Raw genomic sequence first — 20,846 nt, 5'->3', positions numbered from 1 at the left:
TTCAGTCACTCACTCTCTGAGACCTCATGGACTAATGTAAAGGCAGTGATATCTGTATCTTCCCTCCAAATTCTAAATTGCTGTCAGAAATCTCCAAAATCCATAAGGTTTTTAGAATTTCTAGTCTCAGTTTTACAGGAATGTTCCCTTAAAATAAGAATTGATATGAATAAAATCCATTGTAATAAACTGAGTAGGTATTCAGTAGAAAACAAACAGAGAAGTATAGAGTAGGTAGCTCAATACAGATGGGTCTCCTAACTTCTAGAGGCCTCTGGGAGATACACTTGAACACATTCTGAAGAAGGTAAATACATATACACCAGCAGTACTGAAAGGGACGGCAGTCCAGAGTGGCAGAACAAATAATTCTTCTGCTCTTAGAAGTCCGTTAGACAAAGTTAATTTTATAATGATTTCTCCCTGAGCTTTTATCAGTCATTTGACAATACATAACATTAACTAGAAGAATGAATGATACTTCACTGTGCTGCTAAATGACATGTTTTATTCCCTATATAACAATACATAACTAGTATTTTGATTTTCAAATGGAATTTTAAGAATAAGACTTCATACCTGGAACCATATTTGGGGAGAGAGGTTTTCCAGTTGGAAGATGGGAGATTACTTGATGACTTTCATACTGAGAAAAGGAAACAGGGGGTTTCTTTAAAGCTAAAAGAAAAAAAAAAGATCTGTATTATTCCCAGTGATACTATGGTTTATAAAAACCAACCACCATGAATCTATTTACACTGCATTAATCCTATGATGCTTATTCTAATTTTGTAATCCTTATAGTTGGTATATTAATAATTTATGGTTACTAATTGAAATATTGTACCTCCATCACAGATTTTGGTGATCAATAAATCTGACCAGAATACAAAACATGAATTCTGTCTTGTTCACCACTACATCCCCAATACCTAGAATAGTGCCTGCCATATAACAGGAGCTCAATTAAAATTTGATGAATGAATAAATAAATGAATCTCTTCAGATACAGTGAAAACTTTTTATAGAGATTGTATAAATAAAAATTGACATTTATAGATTACACAAAGCTATGAGAATATGCTATTCTAAGTTGCTCAGATTTTAAATACAAACTAAGTATGACTGATGCAACAAGTTGAGATTTTATTTTTGAAGAGGGAATTTTTAAGTTTTGAACAAAAAGTTTTACTAGCAAAGATGTACATACTTAGAGTTGGGATTCTCTTCTCCCGTAAGAAATGAAGGCAACAGGCAAACAGGGTAATTTTCACTCATTCCACCACAACCTTGGGCAGCTTAATGTGACAGAAAGGCAGAGAACAAGATGAAAACTACAGAGAAGGGAAACAGATAAAGAGGGGAAAAATTGAAAGTCATCTATGAACTTCCAGATGTTCAAGCTGGATTTAGAAAAGGCAGAGGAACCAGAGATCAAATTGCCAAAATCTGTTGGATCATTGAGAAAGCAAAAGAGTTCCAAAAAACCATCTACTTCTGCTTCATTGACTACACCAAAGCCTTTGACTGTGTGGATCACAATAAACTGTGGAAAATTCTGAAAGAGATGGGAACACCAGACCACCTGACCTGCCTCCTGAGAAAGCTGTATGCAGGTCAAGAAGCAACAGTTAGAACTGGACATGGAACAGACTGGTTCCAAATCGGGCAAGGAGTACGTCAAGACTGTATATTGTCACCCTGCTTATTTAACATATATGCAGAGTACATCATGAGAAACGCTGGACTGGATGAAGCACAAGCTGGAATCAAGATTGCCAGGAGATATATCAATAACCTCAGATACGCAGATGACACCACCCTTATAGCAGAAAGCGAAGAACTAAAAAAGCCTCTTGATGAAAGTCAAAGAGGAGAGTGAAAAAGTTGGATTAAAGCTCAACATTCAGAAAACAAAGATCACGGCATCTGGTCCCATCACTTCATGGAAAATAGATGGGTAAACAGTGGAAACAGTGAGAGACTTTATTTTGGAGGGCTCCAAAATCTGCAGATGGTGACTGCAACCATGAAATTAAAAGACGCTTGCTCCTTGGAAGAAAAGCTATGACCAACCTAGACAGCATATTAAAAAGCAGAGACATTACTTTGCCAACAAAGGTCTGTCTAGTCAAGGCTATGGTTTTTCCAGTAGTCATGTATGGATGTGAGAGTTGGACTATAAAGATAGCTGAGTGCCAAAGAATTGATGCTTTTGAACTGTGATGTTGGAGAAGACTCTTGACAGTCCCTTGGACTGCAGGGAGATCCAACCAGTCGATCCTAAAGGAAATCAGTTCTGAATATTTATTGGAAGGACTGATGTTGAAGCTGAAACTCCAATACTTTGGCCACCTGACAAGAAGAACTGACTCATTGGAAAAGACCCTCATGCTGGGAAAGACCGAAGGCAGGAGTAGAAGGGGACGACAGAGGATGAGATAGTTGGATGGCATCACAGATTCAATGGACATGAGTTTGAGTAAACTCTGGGAGCTGGTGATGGACAGGGGGTCCTGGCGTGCTGCAGTCCATGGGGTCGCAAAGAGTAGGACACGACTGAGCGACTGAACTGAACTGATCTACAAGATACAGTTAGTGTCCCATTTTATTCTTCTAAAACTTTCGTGTGGCAGATACGGTGCTTTGTGACCCTATTTCATTTTATTTTTCCTAGGCATAGAGGAAGATCAGCCTTCCTTATGGTTATGGGCCATGAAACTGGGTTTAAGCTATGAAAATGTAAGTGAAATTGAATGTGCCATTTCAAAACATGCCAATAAAATCTCCTGCACAAATCAACTACAATCTCTTTTCCCTTCTGCCACGAATTCGGAGGCTACCTATGAAGATGGTGGCATCAAATAATGTAAGAAGACATAGCTTGGAGGAGAGCTGCCAAGAGAGTCATCCACCCTGCATCACACTGCAAAGTGAGCATTTACATAAACAAAACTGTACTGCTTTAAGGAGCTGCAATCTGGAGATTATTTGTTAATACACCACTGCCTTGTCAATCCCATCTAATATACTTGGGTTATTTTCATAATCCTCAAAGTATGTTTCAGTGACTGTATTTCATCATTTATTTTTTTTCATTATTTATTATGTATTTATTATTACACAGATTTCCCCAAATTTAAGGGCCCAAGAAGCTTAAAATCCACTCTAATATAGCAACCCATTCAAAGTTACAGAAAGTTGAGGTTTTTTATATCTCACTGGGTGCCCATTTCCTTGTTCATATTCCCAGCCGCAATGCTCAACACCCACATCTGTACATAAGACAACTAAATGGCAACAACCAGCCAACATCTTTAGAGAGCAGTACTTTGAAAGCCTAACAACACAATTTTGATTTGCTAACTGACTCTGAGGACACTAAGCATCTAGTAGATATATTGGAAAGAGGAAGTCAGTCACAATCTACAAATTTGTTGATCACTGTTGGACCCTAGCTAGCCTCAGTACTATAAAACCAAAAGACAAGACAGGGTACTTTCAAGATTAAATAAGAAGTGATCATACATGTTACATGTTCTTAGTTTATTTAATAATCCCTCCTGCTCAAGAACAAGCTGACTATTTAGAGGAGAAACTATGCAAATTTAGATAAGTAGAAAAAACTGGATTAAAAAGAGCCTTTATTTACGGATTTGATACCTGGTTGGGCAACTATGCGATGCAGTGCAGCCAAAAAACAAAAACCAGCCTTTATACAACATCTGGAAGAGTTCAGAGCTGACAGACAGGCGCATCTGCTGGCACTGTCGGCTCACCCCCACACCACTGCCACAGCTGACTACAGCAGCAAAGCGGGTCCCCTGCATTCTGGGCTCCCTGGGACGTAAGGAGGGCAAGGGCACCCGCTCCAGCCTCTCGCCTGGAGAATCCCAGGGACGGAGGAGCCTGGTGGGCTGCGGTCCATGGGGTCGCTAAGAGTCGGACACGGCTGAGCGACTTCACTTTCACTTTCCACTTTCACACACTGGAGAAGGAAATGGCAACCGACTCCAGTGTTCTTGCCTAGAGAATCCCAAGGACGGGGGAGCCTGGTGGGCTGCCGTCTATGGGATCACACAGAGTCGGACACGACTGAAGTGACTTAGCAGCAGCAGCAGCAGCAGCAGGACATATAAAAGCTATGTTTACATGAGACAGCAGCCTATCAAGTGGACAGTTGTGTTATGTCTAAAAAATCAATGTACACACCTTAATTTTAAAACACTTCATTGCTGAAAAACACTAACCATCACCCGAGGCTTTAGCAAGTTGTAATCTTTTTGCTGGTGCAGGGTTTGAAATATTGCAAGAGGTACCAAAATGCGACACAGAGACATGAAGTAAGCAAAGGCTGCCGGGAAAACGGCACTCGTAGATTTGCTTGACACCGGGTTGCCACAAACATTCAATTTGTAAAAAACACAGTCTGTGAAGTGCAATAAAGCTAAGCATAATAAAACATGGTTTGTCTGTACTAGAAACCACACAGTCATCCCTCAGTATCCGTGGGGGACTAGTTCAGGACACCCCTAACCCCCATGCTAAGTCTCTTAGTTCTCTTTATCCACGGTCCTGTATCGGAAGATTCACACAACCAGAGTGTAAACAGTACACAGTCCAGGGCAGGGTGAATCCATTGACGAATCTGAGGACACAACTGTGGCAATATGGAGCCTTGAGAGTGTGACACGAATTACTACATTTCTATAAAAGTTCAGAAAAGTAGAGAAGCAGGAAGAAGTGCAAAACGAGCTGTAATTCCACCACTTAGAGATAAGCACTGCTGCCTTTTCAAGATTATGTTTTGTTTTTTTCTGTATATTACATAATATACCTTAAAATTAGGATACCATCATATACACTATTTTATAATCTGATTAATATTTTATACATATTTTTCTGTGCCATCTCAATTTCTTCTGTAACATTCCTAAATGGTATAATAGTATTGAATCAAAACTTCCAATTTAATAGGTTTGACTTGAAAGATCTGGGTAAAGGATTGCCACAAGGACTTCAGAGTACGATCTGCATCAGCTAAGCTAACTGGTGGACAGATTTTTTACTACTGAGGAAAAAGTAATGTGTGTTCTGTAAACACTTTGGGTTTTATGCTTTTACTTTGACTTTTTTGTTTATTCTCCTAGAAAAGTTCCTTTAAAAAAAACTCCAGTCTTAATTCTTTTTTTAGGGGAAAGGTGATTTATTTACACCCAAGACAAGATAGAGGCTTTCCCAGAAGGCAGAATTATTAGCTACAGTTAGTGGTACAAAAAATAGTGAAGATCTAGAAAATTACTAATGGACCTGGACACTTAAACTAAGACTGCTAATCTTGCTCTCTAATTCTGTATAGAGTTCTTCAGACTTTTTTTCTATACATATACAAATATCTAGTTTTTCCTCCACAAAAATGAGATTCTATTGTACTTGCTCCCTTCTAACCTGCTTTATTTCATGAAAAAATCATAGGTATATTGGGAATTCCCTGGCAGCCCAGTAGCCAGGACTTCACGCTTTCACTGCCGAGGGCCCAGGTTCAATCCCTGGTTGGGGAACTAAGATCACACAAGCTACACAGTATGGCCAAAAACAATCATAGCTATACTCATATGTTAATAAAAATTAGTCAACATCATTTTTTTTTAAGGACTGCATACCAAATTTTATGGATAGAACACATTTAATGACCTAATAAGCTTATCTGTTATATTTATATGGTTTTAAATTTATCATTATAAATAATTTTATGGTGAGCATTCTTGTAACTAGATTAAATTCTTAGCTTCCCCAGTGGCTCAGAGGGTAAAGTGTCTGCCTGCAATGCGGGAGACTTGGGTTCAATTCCTGGGTTAAGAAGATCTCCTGGAGAAGGAAATAGCAACCCACTCCGGTATTCTTGCCTGGAAAATCCTGTGGATGGAGAAGCCTGGTAGGCTATGGTCCATGGGGTTGCAAAGAGTTGGACACGACTGAGCAACTGAACAACAACAAAAATGATAAAACTTGTTTAACCATAAAGACAGTATACAAAGCCCCTAGAGCAGATAGCTTTTATCGTACCACTATGATATTGGGCTTTGTATTTTTTTTTAATAAAGGAGCGGAATCAATTTGGAAATTCAATCATTCAACAATAGCTATTTATTAAGTGTCTACTATATGCTAGGGCTTCCCTGGTGGCTCAGTGGTAAAGAATCCCCCTACCAATGCAGAAGATACAGGTTCAATCCCTGGGTTAGGAAGATCCCCTGGAGAAGAAAATGGCTACCCACTTCAGCATTCTTGCCTGGGAAATCCCATGGACAGAGGACCCTGGCGGGCTATAGTCCATGGGGTTGCAGAAGAGTTGGAATGACTTAGCAGTGGACAAAACAGACCAAGTTATAAAACAACAAATGAATTAATAAGTATCTATAGCATAGAATGCAGATGTCATAGTAAAAATGTTATGCATAAAGTAAAATAGGGATGTGTGATAAAGGGACGTGTAATGACGACCCTGCATGCAGGGCAGCAAAAGACACACAGACGTAAAGAACAGGCTTCCAGGCCACGTGGGAGAAGGCGAGGGTGGGGTGACGTGAGAGAAAGCACTGAAGCATGTCTATCACCATACGTAAAATCGATGACCAGAGCAAGTTCATGTGTAAGGCCGGCAGGGCGCTCAAAGCCGGTGCTCCGGGAGAGCCCCGAGGGGCGGGGTGGGGGATTCAGGACCGGGGGACACGTGCACCCGTGGCTGACTCACGTCAACGTGTGGCCAAAACCAGCACAGCACTGCAAAGTAATCAGCCTCCAATTAAAGTAAATCAACTGAAAAAAAAAGAGTAGTGGATGTTCTATTTTAGATGGTTTGGTCAGGGAAGGCATTTCTGAAGACCGCTCTGGGCAGAGGTGGGAGTGAAATGTGAAGAGTATCTCAAGCAGAGACCAGCAAGCACAAACAAAGGCCCTGAGACAGAAGCGTGCGCAGAGGCTCTGAGTAAACAAAGGAAAGCCCTGACACGAAAGGAGAGAAATGAAGTCAGAGAGGAGAGCAAGGCCCAAGTTAGAGATGAGGAACAATAAACAAACGTCAGATAGGGGAGCAGGGGGCTGAGGGCTGGGATGAAACTGGCAATTTCAAAGGAAGCAACAACAGTACCGCTTATAGCAACAGTAGCCCCCATTTTCTGACTGCTGAGTGTGACCAGGCTCTATCTCATGCAACTCTCAGAGCCAAGGGAGGGAGGTAGTGCCTTTCACAGATAAGGGACGGAAACTCACAACAGCAGAGATGAGGCGTATCTACTACTCGACTTAAAAATTCAAAGTAGTTATTTCTGAAGAACCTGGCTGATAAGCTTACAAAAGGTAATAGGGAAAAAAAGAGTAACAGGAAGTTTAGGGTTAATCCTCCTCAACCTCTCTGCTAGCTCTCAGCTGCAGCCTCTACTGGGAGAGTCAACAAGAAACTGGCCTTGCCTTTCACTCTCATTTTCTTATTTCAGTGGCAGAGCAACAACCTTTAAAATGTTCACACTCCTAGACTGCTGACTGACAGGGCTTCATAGTCCAGTGCCTGTGCAGAAGGAATGGCACTCGGAAGCAGTGGTGCTCAGCTCTGGCAACAAACAGTTTTACAGCCACCACCCTGACACCAGCGTCCCAGCTGGCTCAGGGGTAAAGAATCTGCCTACCAACGTAGAAGACGCGAGTCGGATCCCTGGGCTGGGAAGATCCCCTGGAGAAGGAAATGGCAACCCACTCCAGGATTCTTGCTTGGGAAATCCCATGGACAGAGGAGCCTGGTGGGCTGCAGTCCATGGGGTCGCAAAAGAGGTGGACACCATTTAGCAACTAATACAGCAACCCTGAATACACTGAATACAGGTATGGTACCCAGGAAGCTGTACCTATTAATAGTTCCAAAGGCGGTTCTGTTGCACAACTAAGAGAATAAAAGACAGAATAAAAAGTATGGGCTTTGGCGTTAGACCAGGGTTCAAATCATGGATCTATGATTTACTAACTGTAAGACTCAAGTGCCTAGTTTCTTAAAGCCTGAGGTTTCATCTGAAAAAAAGGAATAATGCTATTTTCCCTACATGATTTAAGTGAGAATATTTGCTAATAGATTATGACAGATGCCTGGAAAATAGTAGGTGTTCAACATATACTAAGTTTTTAGAGTTGTCAAAGTTAAGCATTTATCATTAAAATGAAAAAAGAATCCGAGATTCAGGTTGAAGGAAACAAAAACATTTAAATGTAAAACTACCAGCCCTAACCAAATTATTAAGCCTCCTGATTACAGAGTTTGCCACACTCAGGAATCCTGACGAATGTTTACTTATAGTAATGTTTTTGGAACTTCATGAAATTCTGATCAATAATTACCCATTAAAATATTAATTCTGAAGCATGAACATTAAATTCAAAACAATGACGCAACATTCTTATTTTGTTCTGTGTACATGAACAGATATAGCATGCTTGTAACTGCTCAAATATTGGCCAGTGAGGCCACCTCAGCCCTCTAAGAAACATACATACATGTCTACAGAGACCCATGTTCTCATATGGCTCTGTAGACCTGGTCTATGAACTGAAATTCTTTCACACTGAAAAATCCATTTATGTAATTTGAAAAAGTAATATGAATTTCTACTGCTACCCATGACATAATAACTAGTATTGGGCTTATCTTCTCTCACATCCTGAACAATTCTTAATAAAGACAAAATAGATACGCCTACTGTTTTCAGGCACTGGACAACCAGCAGTACAAAACCAATCCTTGAAAGAAGGGACACACATGAGGTGAACAGTCTCAGTAAGTAGAGGAGGCAGACTGGGTTGCTGAGGTGGCTGGAATTCGTAGGGCAAAACACTGCAGAAAAAGGAGCTGTGTGCGGTGAAACAGTGCAGGGTCTTCACTAGGCATCTTACACATTCAAATGAGATGCTACAAGCACAACTCTGAGTGAAAGGCCACGTCCTCAAATAACAAAATCAACACTGACCTGCCCTTTTTCTCCTCTCAAATATCACTGTAATGATCTCTCTTTTTTTTTTTATGCTCTCTTTTTAATATTCTAAAAATATTTATGTTTTAAATAGGTATTTTATAAAATTACCTTATGAAAATTTGAAACCAACATTCAAAAGGTTTTCAAAAGTTATGTAATGAAAAGACACCTTTCTATCACTGCCCTCAGTCTTCCGCAGAAACAGGCCCAATGGCCAATTCGAGCAGCACTAACCAACAGGACTTTCTGCAGTGGTGGAGATATCCCACACCCGCGCTGACACAAGAGCCAGGAGCCCAGTGACTGTTAGCTGCTTGACACGTGGCCAGTGTGACCGAGGAAGTGAAAGTGTTGTTTCACTCAGTTTAAGTAAGTAAAGTAAGTAAGTTAGTCTCTCAGTCGTGTCTGACTCTTTGCGACCCCACGGACTGTTGCCCACCAGGCCGCTCTGTCCATGGGATTCTCCAGGCAAGAATACTGGAGTGGGTTGCCGTTCCCTTCTCCAGAAGATCTTCCCGACCCAGGGAGTGAACCCGGGTCTCCCACATTGCAGGCAGACGCTTTAACCTCTGAGCCACGAGGGAAGCCCATTACTCAGTACGTGTGATCAGCGGCCGATGTACTGGGCAATGCAGACCTAGAGAATCCTCTGAGAGCAGTAGTTTTCTAGGCTGGCTACATAATACAATCACTTATGAAGCATTTAAACATTCAGAGACCTAGCTGCCTCTCACATTAAAGACACAATAAACATCTCTGGAGTGGGACCCAAACATTGGTCATTATTTTTTTTAACTTATCATGATTCCAACATATAGCCAAGGTAGAAGTCTTCTGTTCTAGAAAATCACTTATTTTATAAATAGAGTAGCTCTACCTAACATTAGAAAACCAAAAGGAGTTACTTTTCTGTATAAATTATTAAATTAGAAAAGAACTTCCAATTGCTTACGTACCTAAAAAATCTTTGTATCTTTAAGGAGTTTTCCCCCATAGTAAATCATTAGAGGCAATTTTTACTGAGTTTGAGTAAATTTCCAAGTAAGATGTAAGGTTTTCCTTTCTATTGATATGCATAACATGGAAAAATATTTGCATTGCATACTGTTAAGGAACTCTTAAAAATCAGTAAGGAAAATACCAATAATCCAATAGAAAAATAGGCCAAAATGATTACCAGGCAAATTACAGAAGGCAACAAAAATGGCCAATAAAAATATGAAGAGATGTTTAATGAAATTAATACCAAGGCAAATTTAACATATCATTTCAGATTGGCAAAAAGTTTAAAGTAGAGCAAACCCAAATATTAGCAAGGATGTGGATGAACAAAACTCACGTATCACTAGCAGAAATGTAAACTGATATAAGAATGGTAAAGGTGAAGATACCCTTAAAGCAAGAATTTTACTTCTAGGGTCACACCCTTGTGCTGGGCTCTGCGGCCACTGTGCTGGGAGCTGATTACAGATTAACAGGCTGCTGGGCTGCCGCTCTCGGCCCTCAGTAGCTGGGCAGGGCGCAGGACAGCCAGGTCAACAGCAGCCTCACCTTTTTATATCAGTGTACTAATCAAACACTAGAAGTATCCAGAGACTCTCGTGTGCACAAGAAAACATGTGTCTAGGAATGTCCACTGTACTACCTATTTCAAATAACAAAAAACTGGAAGTGGCCTGTTTATCACATATGAATAGATAAGTGATGGTATATTTATATAGTAAAAGAATTATTATAACTGTTAAAAAGTCATAGGTATAATACAGGCAAGTCTCAAAAGCAAAATACTGAGGGGGAAAAACAAGCTGCAGAATAATACACAATAAGACATCATTTACTTATTTATTTATCTCTTGGCTGCACCACACAGCACGTGGGATCTTAGTTCCTGGACTGGAGGTCGAATCCACACCCCCTGCACTGGGAGCATGGAGCTCTAACCACGGGACCACCAGGTAAGTCCCAAGACATCATTTACTTACATTTTAAGGAGCTAACAAAACAACACTTTGTAGCTTTATAGATGTTTACAAATGCATTAAAGTCTAAAAAGAAAAAATGTATGGAAATTGATATACACCAATCTCAGCATAGTGTATCTTCTATATATATAGTGTGTCTGGAGAATAGATATCTGGGAAACAGACATCATAGTGTATCTGGGGCAAAGAGACAGGATCGGGACCTGAACGGGACACACGGAGGCTTCAATTTATCGGTTGTCTTTTTTCTTTAACAATAATATCAATAACAGAAATACCTGAAACAAATGTGGCAAGATGTTACATTATTTTTGTGTTTTTTAATTTTTAGAGAGCAGTGGATACTTGACTATTCATTATATTATTCTCTATGTTTTTCTATATGTTTGGAATGTTTCTAAATCTAAAACTGCAAGACTCCTGTAAAATCTTGTCCAAACCAACATTAAAAACAAACCAAACCCATTAAGATTTGGCTCTCTGTCTCTGGAAGCTGAGAAGCTGAAGCATCAAGAATCACGCTGACCACAGACACGTGCTATATCCCCCTTGGCCATTTCAGAGTGACGATTCAGCAGTGCTCTGCTACAGTCTCTAGTACAGTCCTGGCTATCGTAAACAAAACTGCCATTAACAAAGAGTCGGTTTTTAATTTACAAGGATGTGTTCTTTTCTCTATTTCCTCTGTGGGATTATTGCTCTGTAGGCATTAGGGACTCCACATACACACCAGAACTTGTACTGGTATAAAGAATTATTACATAGATTACTTCAGGGAGGAAAGACAATACTCAATAAAAGGAGTGACTAGGAGATAAAAATATGTTTCTAATGATACAAACTAATCATGGCAATCACAATGGCAGCTAGGATTGGTCATATATACAGCCCAGGCTGAACACCAGGCACTACTCTTGGTGGTGGTGGTGTAGTTGCTAAGACGTGTCTGACTCTCTGCAACCCCATGGACTGTAGCCCACCGGGCTCCTCTGTCTATGGGATTTCCCAGGTAAAAATACTGGAGTGGATTGTCATTTCCTTATCCAGGGGATCTTCCCAATCAAGGGATCAAACCTGTGTTTCCTGCTTGGCAGGGGGAATCTTTACCACCAAGCCTCTTGGTGCTTTACATTTAAACCTCGCATCCACCCTATGAGGTTGAAACTGTTACAATCCTATTTCATTGATAAGGATAAGGGCAAATAAATGGTCACATGCCTGTGAAAAGACAGAGCCAAGGGTCTGAATCCAGCAGTTTGACTCTAGAGACCACCGCCCCACTGCTAAGGGTATTCTGGAAAGTCAGCCGCACACATGTATTGGGACCGTGGGTGTGCAAGGCATGCGCATGCTGCCAGCTCAAGGTGCAAAGACACAGCACGGCTTCCCTTTGTGTTTGCTCCGGCAGACTGTACAGCTCAGAGTTTCTTTTCACCAGTGACTGTATTAAAATAGTCTTTATACTCAAAATACTTCTCTAAATAATTAAGAGTAACTGTTACAAACAATGATTTTCAAAGCAAAGCACCAATAGTCCAGAGGTTCAAAATTAATCCAGAAGACTTCTGGTTCCTGGGCCTGCATATAAGGAGCTTAGAAGTTGCCACTCTATCCTAACAACAAGGAAACAGCTAAAACAGGCTGAAAAATCAACAGCTCTTCTGGGTCCGTAAGAAAGAGAAAGACACAGGGCAAATTGCTACCATCATATTAGAGAGACAGGCAAATACAGGGAGTCTTGGCTTACAGGAGAGACTAATGACTGCCACAGAAGCCAGGCCATGTAGGGAAACCTGAACTGTGCCTGGTTAATTGCCAGAGGCTCAGTATGGACAGCTCAGATTTAAAACTCTAAGGGGCTCAGTCACAGAGGGGCTCCCACAAAGCTAGGGAATTTACCTCCAGGAGCTCAAGTAGATTCCCAGGTAAATACTGGAGAAAATTCCCTGAGGGTTGTGGGAGGGCAAAAGGAAACAAAGCACTCTGCTCTTAATAAGGTCTGCCCTTTGCAGAAACTAGTTAAACAGCGCCTAACTTGCTAGGGCATTATCAGAGTCTAAGTGACCTATGGAAGGAAAATAACCAACTCTAGCTCACTTGAGCCACCGTGTCCCATCTAAGAGGGGAAGGAAAAAACTGAGAAACACTTGTGAAGTTCAGAATCCAGAGGCACAGGCTCACTGAAAGACTGAGAGCCAGTCGCAGAACTAGAGAGTGCGTCCCCTCCCCACACCTCACTGCCGCCTTAGAGCAGGGCCGCTTCCCTGGTGTGTGTATCCTGCTGAAAGTGAAGGTGAAGTCGCTCAGTCACGTCCAACTCTTTGCGACCCAGTGGACTGTAGCCTACCACGCTCCTCCGTCCATGGGATTCTCCAGGCAAGAATACTGGAGTGGGTTGCCATTTCCTTCTCCAGGGGATCTTCCCGACCCAGGGATCGAACCCAGGTCTCCCGCATTGCAGGCAGATGCTTTAACCTCTGAGCCACCAGGGAAGCCCCGTATATGCGAGGCGCACTGAAAAGCACGAAGCACAATCTGAAAAGGGAGTGAGCTTCCGAACAGACACGGCAGGGACGCTGGAATTGTCACACCAGGAACTTAAAAGAACTGTAACTGAGATGCTAAGAACTCTACTGGATAAAGCACAGCATGCAAGAATATAAGGGCAGTGAAAGTACAGAGATAGAAATCCTAGAAAGAATAAAAAAGAAATACTAGAGATCAAAAATACTGTAACAGAGATGAAGAATGCCTTTGATGGGATCAGTAGTAGACTAGACAAAACTGAGGAAAGAAGCTCTGAGTTAAAGGATTTATCGATAGCATCCTCCAAAACAGAAAAGCAAAGAGGACAGAGACTGGAAGAAAACAGAACCAAATACCTAAGACAACCATAAAAAGTGTAACATGTGTAATGAGAATACCAGATGGAGAAGAGAGAAAAGAACAGAAGAAATATTTGACATATAATGACTGACAATTTCTGCCAAATTAATGTCAAACACCAAACTACAGATCCAGGAAGCTCAGAGAACACAGAGCAAGATAAATGCCCAAACAAGCAAACAAAAAGACTACTTCACAGCATATCATTTTCAGATTACAGAAAATCAAAAGTAAAGAAAAATTAATCCACTGGTGCACTGTTGGTGGGAATGTGAATTGGTGCAGCCACTTTGGAAAACAGTATGGTGGTTTCTCAAACACTAAAAACAGAGCTACCATATGACCCAGTAGTTCTCTGCAGGGTAAATATCCGAACAGCAAAAACACTCATTTGAAAAGATACATGCACCCTAATGTTCATAGCAGCATTATTTACAAGTGCCAAGATATGGATGCAACCTGAATGTCCAAAACCAGATGAACAGATACAGAAGAGTGGTGTGCGTGCACACACACACCCACACCCACACATACATGTGCACACAGAGACATGCACGCACGCACACACCCACACACATGCACATACACACCCACCCACGTGCATGCACACACACATGCACATACACACCCACACACGCACGCACGCACGCACACACCCACACGCAGACATGCACAGACACGCACACACATGCACACGCACGCTCACACACATGTGCACACACACACAAACATGCACGCGCGCACGCACACACACACACAGGAATACTACTCAGCCGTGAAAAGGAAGGAACCTTTGTCATTTGCAGCAACATGTATGGACTTGGAGGGCATTATGCTAAATGAAGTAAGTCAGACAGAGACAGATAAATACTGGATGATATACTTACATGTGGAATATAAAAATTACAACAAACTAGTGACTAAAACAAAAAAGCCACAGAGAAGCAGACTCAGAAACAGAGAACACACTGGTAGTCACCAGTGGGGAGAGGGAAGAAAAGGGGGCCATATGAGGGTAGGTGGGAAAAGACAGCTATTTTATGGGATTATATGAAATCATGTGTGAGACTTTTGAAAATTATAAAGCACTATAGAATTTAAAGAACCTTTCATTTAATTTTTAAAAAGTAAGCACAATATAAAGAGATTCATCAACCTAACACTCAGTGAGTCTAGGACTAGGGTAAGTACTGAAAAAATTCAGAAGAATACATGGTCCTTGCCCTCAATATTTCCTTAACATCTAAGCCAGTGGTTCTAAAACATTAGCAAAGACCAAAGTCACCTGGAGAGCTTGTTAAACTACAGACTGTTTGGCTACATTCCAAGAATTTCTTATGCTGTCTCTCTGGAATGGGACCTAAGAATTTGTGTCTCTATTAAATAACAAGTTCCTGGGTAAGGCTGACACTGCTGGTTCAAGAACCACACTTGAAGAATCACTGGATGACTTCATGGCCTTACAAAAAACCATGCTCATCCTTACTCCTTATTTATAAACCATGTTCTTGCTCTCGCCCTGAACTTTTCTTTGAGGGAATACACTGTGAACTGGCAACTCAAAAGAAAATAGATATGAAAGACTTTGAGAAGATAGCAAAACTACGCAAAGGAAAGGACTAATTGTTTTTGCCTTAAGAGTCAAGCATGTTTGAACTTTTTCTTGATGACTCAGAGTTATTGCTCAACACAGTTATGCTATGTTTGAGCCATTTATGTTTACTAAAAGTATGTGTGGTTTATTTCTTTCAGGCTAAATGTTCCTAGGTTGCAGTGTTGTTGATATTCATTCATTCATTTGGACCTCAGACACTCAGCAATTTCAGTCACAAACAATGACCTATAACCATAGAAATAATCACAGAGATTGAAAAGGAATGAAAACAGCAAAGTTACTTCCTATTTTTCACCATAATAAACTGGAGTCAGCATGGAAGGGTATCTATGATAGCTAAGAAACATAGAAATGGTAAGAAAAACAGAGAGACATGAAAAAAATTGATGCGATTAGGACAGCAGCAGTGATACAGACCAAATGGAAAGAAAGATGCAGACATATTAATGAAGAGACATACACTGAACAGAAGTGGCCATAAAAGTAGGGGAAAAAAAAAAAAAAAGTGAATAGGCTGTTTAAATTACAGGGTGATTAACTGACACGCCAAGTCCTAAAAACCTATATAAGGGTATTACTCTGCCGTATTAAACAACACTGCAATCTAGGAACATTTAGCCTGAAAGAAATAAACCACACATACTTTTAGTAAACATAAGTAGCTTGAACATATAGCATAATGGTCATGAGCAATAACTCTTAAGTCATCAAGAAAAAGTTCAAATATGTTTGACTCTTCAGGCAAAAACAAGTATTTTATACACTTTAGCAAAATTTTCCATAAAAGTTATATCCAAAACAATTATATTCTGGGAATTAATGGGTAGTTAGTTAACTGGAAATATTGGTCCCCAAGATATATATGACTTTTCTCAGGTATTACTCACAAAAACAACAGAGTCTCATGAAAATAAGATGACTGCTTCAGTTAAAATCTAGTAACTTTTACTTACCAACAGGAACATCTTCAGCTTTTGCAAGGTCATTCTCTTCTATTCCAGGCATGCCTGCATCACCATCTCGTTTGATTTGTTCTGCTCAAGTAACAAAAATATAATTCTGTAATTTTCCTTACATACATTGAAGGAATGTAACAATCAGTTTGTAAAGCAATGGGCTCCATGGAATGAATATCTATAAATCCTGCTTTCAACATAGCTATAACTCCATAGACTTATTATTTTTTCTTCTCTGTTAAAGGATCCAAATTTGAAACAGATACCTAAACATAATGGAAGTAAAATCAAACAATATTCTTTATGACTGAAAATGTTCACTTCAAAGTGAGAAGAAGTCAATGCCCTCTTAACACAAAATACTAGTAATACCTTTTCCGCGTGGGATATGATGGCTTGAGGGCTCTTCACTCTTGCCTGCACCGTTCTCAGCAACTTCTGGAATGTTTTTAGGCACTGCATGATTGTCCGTATCCAATTCGTTTCCACCTTTTGATTCAGACTTGTGGGCCTCTTGCTGTGAGATTAAGATTTGCTAACAGTAAGTATTTTTCAGCTCCAAATGCTAAACTATTGACACAACTAAACATTAGTTGTGTTAACTAAATATTCTGAAACAGTTCATTTTTTTTGAATTCCATACCACGGGTCCAAATTCCAAACACTTAAGAGACTGGAGAAGGCAATGGCACCCCACTCCAGTGCTCTTGCCTGGGAGATCCCATGGATGGAGGAGCCCGGTGGGCTACAGTCCATGGGGTCGCTAAGAGTCGGACACGCCTGAGCGACTTCATTTTCACTTTTCACTTTCATGCACTGGAGAAGGAAATGGCAACCCACTCCGGTATTCTTGCCTGGTAGGCTGCCATCTATGGGGTCACACAGAGTTGGACATGACTGACGTGACTTAGCAGCAGCAGCAGAGACGTGGGATATGATATTATTTTTTGTTCAGTTTTTATACCTGATATGAAGTCAAAGAATAAGTTTTTTTAAGTCTCTAAATTACAACAAATGGCCTAAAATGTTAGGCAGAGATAATGCCCTTTGGCTATGCTGAGAGAGTGACCCTGTCAGAAGACAGTCTTGCTGAGTGCTGGAGGTGGCTGCAGAGGCCTGGGGGCAGGGTGGGTTCTGTACGGCATGTTTTAACCAAGCAGGAGAGCAGACAGCAGGAGGCTGGCACACAGGTGCCCCCTCAAGTAGGATTGATGGCTACGGCACTGTCGGGCTCTTCTCCAAGCAGAAACAGCAAGGGTGGAGAAGAGGCAAACTTCTTCCCCGGTAACCAGCCACAGAAGCCCTGCAAGGACGGCAGGACGGTACGCAAGCTGGTGCCCCCTGTGAGCTACCTCACCTGACTACACCGCCTCCTGGGAAGCTTGACTCTGCAGGTTACGATCAAGCCTGATTCAGTTCTTTGGGGACCCAGTTTTCCCTTATCCTGGTTGAGCTTTCTCACAGAAAACTGGAAGAGGGACGGAATCAAGTACACATGCTTGGGTTGCCATATTAGTATTTAATGCATAATAATATTAACATTAAATGCTTTGTCAACTCTAAAGCACTGTGCAATGCAATCACTGGTAACATTATAAAAAAACAACAGTACTACAAATCTACAGGAACTCTAGAAAGACAAGAGCCAAATGGTAAGAATTTGTCACAATAAAGAACTGGCACTTAGACCATCAAGTATTCCAGTGTACCAGGCAGATGATGTCAATACTTCTACCATGTCTCATAGTTTGCAACTTGTTTTGAAGCCTATCCTAATAGAGATAAATGAACAGTTTTAAGGAAAACAAAATAAAACTGAGGCTTAAAGAAGTTACGTAACTTGTTCAAATTACAGAGCTGGAGAAGTGTGGAAAGGGATTCAAACCATCCTTCTTACTCCCACAGTGTCTGGGAACTTGGTAAGCTACAGCCAATTCTCAGAGCTTAACTGCTGATGCGTGAAAGGATAAACTGAAATTTCTGCACATATCGGTATAAAGGCCAAAGGTCAGAAAACCCATGAGGTACACAACCTAAGCCATCCTGCATCTCTGCATTTTCGCTATAATGCCACAGTATAAGGCAACTTCCATAGTAAGTATTCCACTGCTTTACTATACAGATAAAACAACAAACAAAACTTAAAAGTCAACAAACTACTGGTCCAAAATACTTCTCCATTTAAAACAGTTAACAAAGATATTGTCCTCTGATTCATTATTAATGCAATAGTTTTCTGTGAATGGACAATAATAAATACAATGAATAAAATAGGATGGCTTTCTAAACACAATATTGTTGATTTGGTAAGGAGGCCACTTAGTTCTTTTTTAAATATACTTTTTACTCTGAAATAATTTAAATTTACAGAAAAGTAATCACCAATCACTCAATTTCCCTTAGTGTTAACATCACATTAGCATGATACATTTGCAAAACTAAGAAAACAACATTAGTACATTATTAACTAAACTCCAGCCTTTATTTAAATTTCACTACTTTTTCCATTAAGGCCTTTTTCTGTTCCAGGATCCAATCCAGGATATTATGTTGCATTTATTTAATTTATTTATTTACTTACATTTTTACTACATTACATTTAAGTACTCAGGTCTTCTTCAGTCTCCTCTGTGCTCAGTCATGCCCAATTCTTTGCAACCCCAGGGACTGTAACCTGCCAGGCTCCTCTGTCTAGAGGATTTTCCAAGCAAGTATACTGGAGTGGACTGCCATTTCCTTTTCCAGGGGATCTTCCCAACCCAGGGACAGAACCTGTGTCTTCCACGTGTCCTGCGTTGGCAGGCAGATTTTTTACCACTGAGCCACCTGGGAAACCCAAGTCTCCTCTGGTCTGTAACAATTTATCTTCCTTTGTAATAGCATGAAAGCAGTAAACCAATGAGTGTGGTTGTGTTCTAATAAATTGTATTTCTAGACATTAAGATTTGAGTTTCTTACAGCTTTCCCACATCACGAAATATTCTTTTGATTTTTTAACCATTTTTTAAATGCAATAACCACTTTTGGGAGGCTGATGAGCAGTATGAAAAAAAGGCAGGAGGTTGCACTTAGTTTGCTGACCCCTTCCTTAGAGTAATTTCTAAGACAGGCACGTACTTGGTTAAAAAAAAATCCCTGAACACACATTATGCTTGTTTCTTATAGCTTATAATGGATTTTTTCCTATGAAAAACAACTCAGATTTCACAGAATCAAGTCATGGTAGCTGAAGAACAGGAACTGAGGAAGAGGAGCAGAATGAGGAGCTGGTGTGTCACCCTGGAAAGGCGTCCTCCTAAAAGAACTAAAGGTTAAGCGCCTCCACTTCTCTCCATCCTGCTCCGTTTAGGGCAGGATATTAGTTAGCTAACAATACAAAAATGGGCTAAAATAGAAGAGCACAAAGAGAGAAAGACACTTGCCAGGAGAAAGGAAAAGGCTGACATACGTGCTTTTGGGGGAAGAGAACAAACTTACCGCCTTATTTATATACTGGGCTCATAATACCACAACTGCAACAGCAAGCCTCTGGTCCTACTGAGCTGCTCAAAAAGCTCGTTCAGGTTTTTCCGTTAAGATCTTAAAGAAGACACGAACAAACTTTTGGCCAAACCACTGCTATGGCCCTCTCTGCACGCAGGGTCTCAGCAGTATCTGCTGGCTGCCCCCAGGCCTCACTCCACTAAGGCAGCTCACGCGTGCCTGCCATCTCCCCACAACCTACCCCACGTCTCTGCAAGGAAGGCTGCAGACAGACAGCAGCTGTTTCACTTTATGGGTTAAAAAAAAGATGCCCTCAATATCATGTTGCGAAATGGTGAAAAAACAGAGAACAAAAACCTGGTTTCCTTAGCTTCTAGTCCTTTAGGTGAGAGACTACCAAGGACCAAGAAAAATACTTTTCACTATCCAATCTCTCTTTACTCTAAATCACAAGACTTTACACAAACTATAGCTAGTCAGACTAGACTACAGGGTGTGAAAAGTGAATGTCCTAATGACTTGTAAATTTCAGACAAATTCCCTCTATTTCTAGCAGGACTTCCATAATATTTATCTACTGGAACTGTATGACTTAATAAAAGAATCTGCCACCCCCAAAATATGAAAATAGTGGCTAGCATTTATTTTTGTATTTTAAGAAAGGAATTCAAAACAACAAAGATTGATAAGTGAAAGTTTCTCAATTTTTTTTTCCTATTTCTCAAAAGCATAAAATATGAAGTAACTGATTTTTCAGTAACATGATTATCCACTTACAAACTGAGAAATAAATAGCAAAAATTACTTTTAAAAGTCAGGTAAAAGTTATTTAGCTCAAAATTAGTTTTAAGAGCTGAGGTTATGTTTTTGCAAATGTTTAATTTACTCAGTACTAAAGCCACTAAAG

General features: G+C 40.4%; 1 protein-coding gene across 2 annotated transcripts in view; it reads right to left on the bottom strand.

The window, feature by feature from the left end:
* Positions 1–20,846, bottom strand: part of GOLM2 (golgi membrane protein 2) — an 83,638-nt gene that overhangs the window by 20,661 nt on the left and 42,131 nt on the right. For both annotated transcript variants that reach the window (XM_043472785.1, XM_043472786.1), the window contains exons 5-7: positions 16,829–16,973; positions 16,454–16,534; positions 580–678 (exon numbers count right to left, since the gene is read on the bottom strand). In XM_043472785.1, coding sequence (XP_043328720.1) covers positions 580–678; positions 16,454–16,534; positions 16,829–16,973 — 325 coding nt within the window. The remainder of the gene's footprint in view (positions 1–579; positions 679–16,453; positions 16,535–16,828; positions 16,974–20,846) is intronic.

The sequence above is a fragment of the Cervus canadensis genome, chromosome 6, assembly GCF_019320065.1.
Source record: "Cervus canadensis isolate Bull #8, Minnesota chromosome 6, ASM1932006v1, whole genome shotgun sequence".
NCBI lineage: Eukaryota > Metazoa > Chordata > Mammalia > Artiodactyla > Cervidae > Cervus > Cervus canadensis.
The sequence above is the reverse complement of the archived record's forward strand: the minus strand, read 5'-3'. Positions and strand labels throughout refer to the sequence as shown.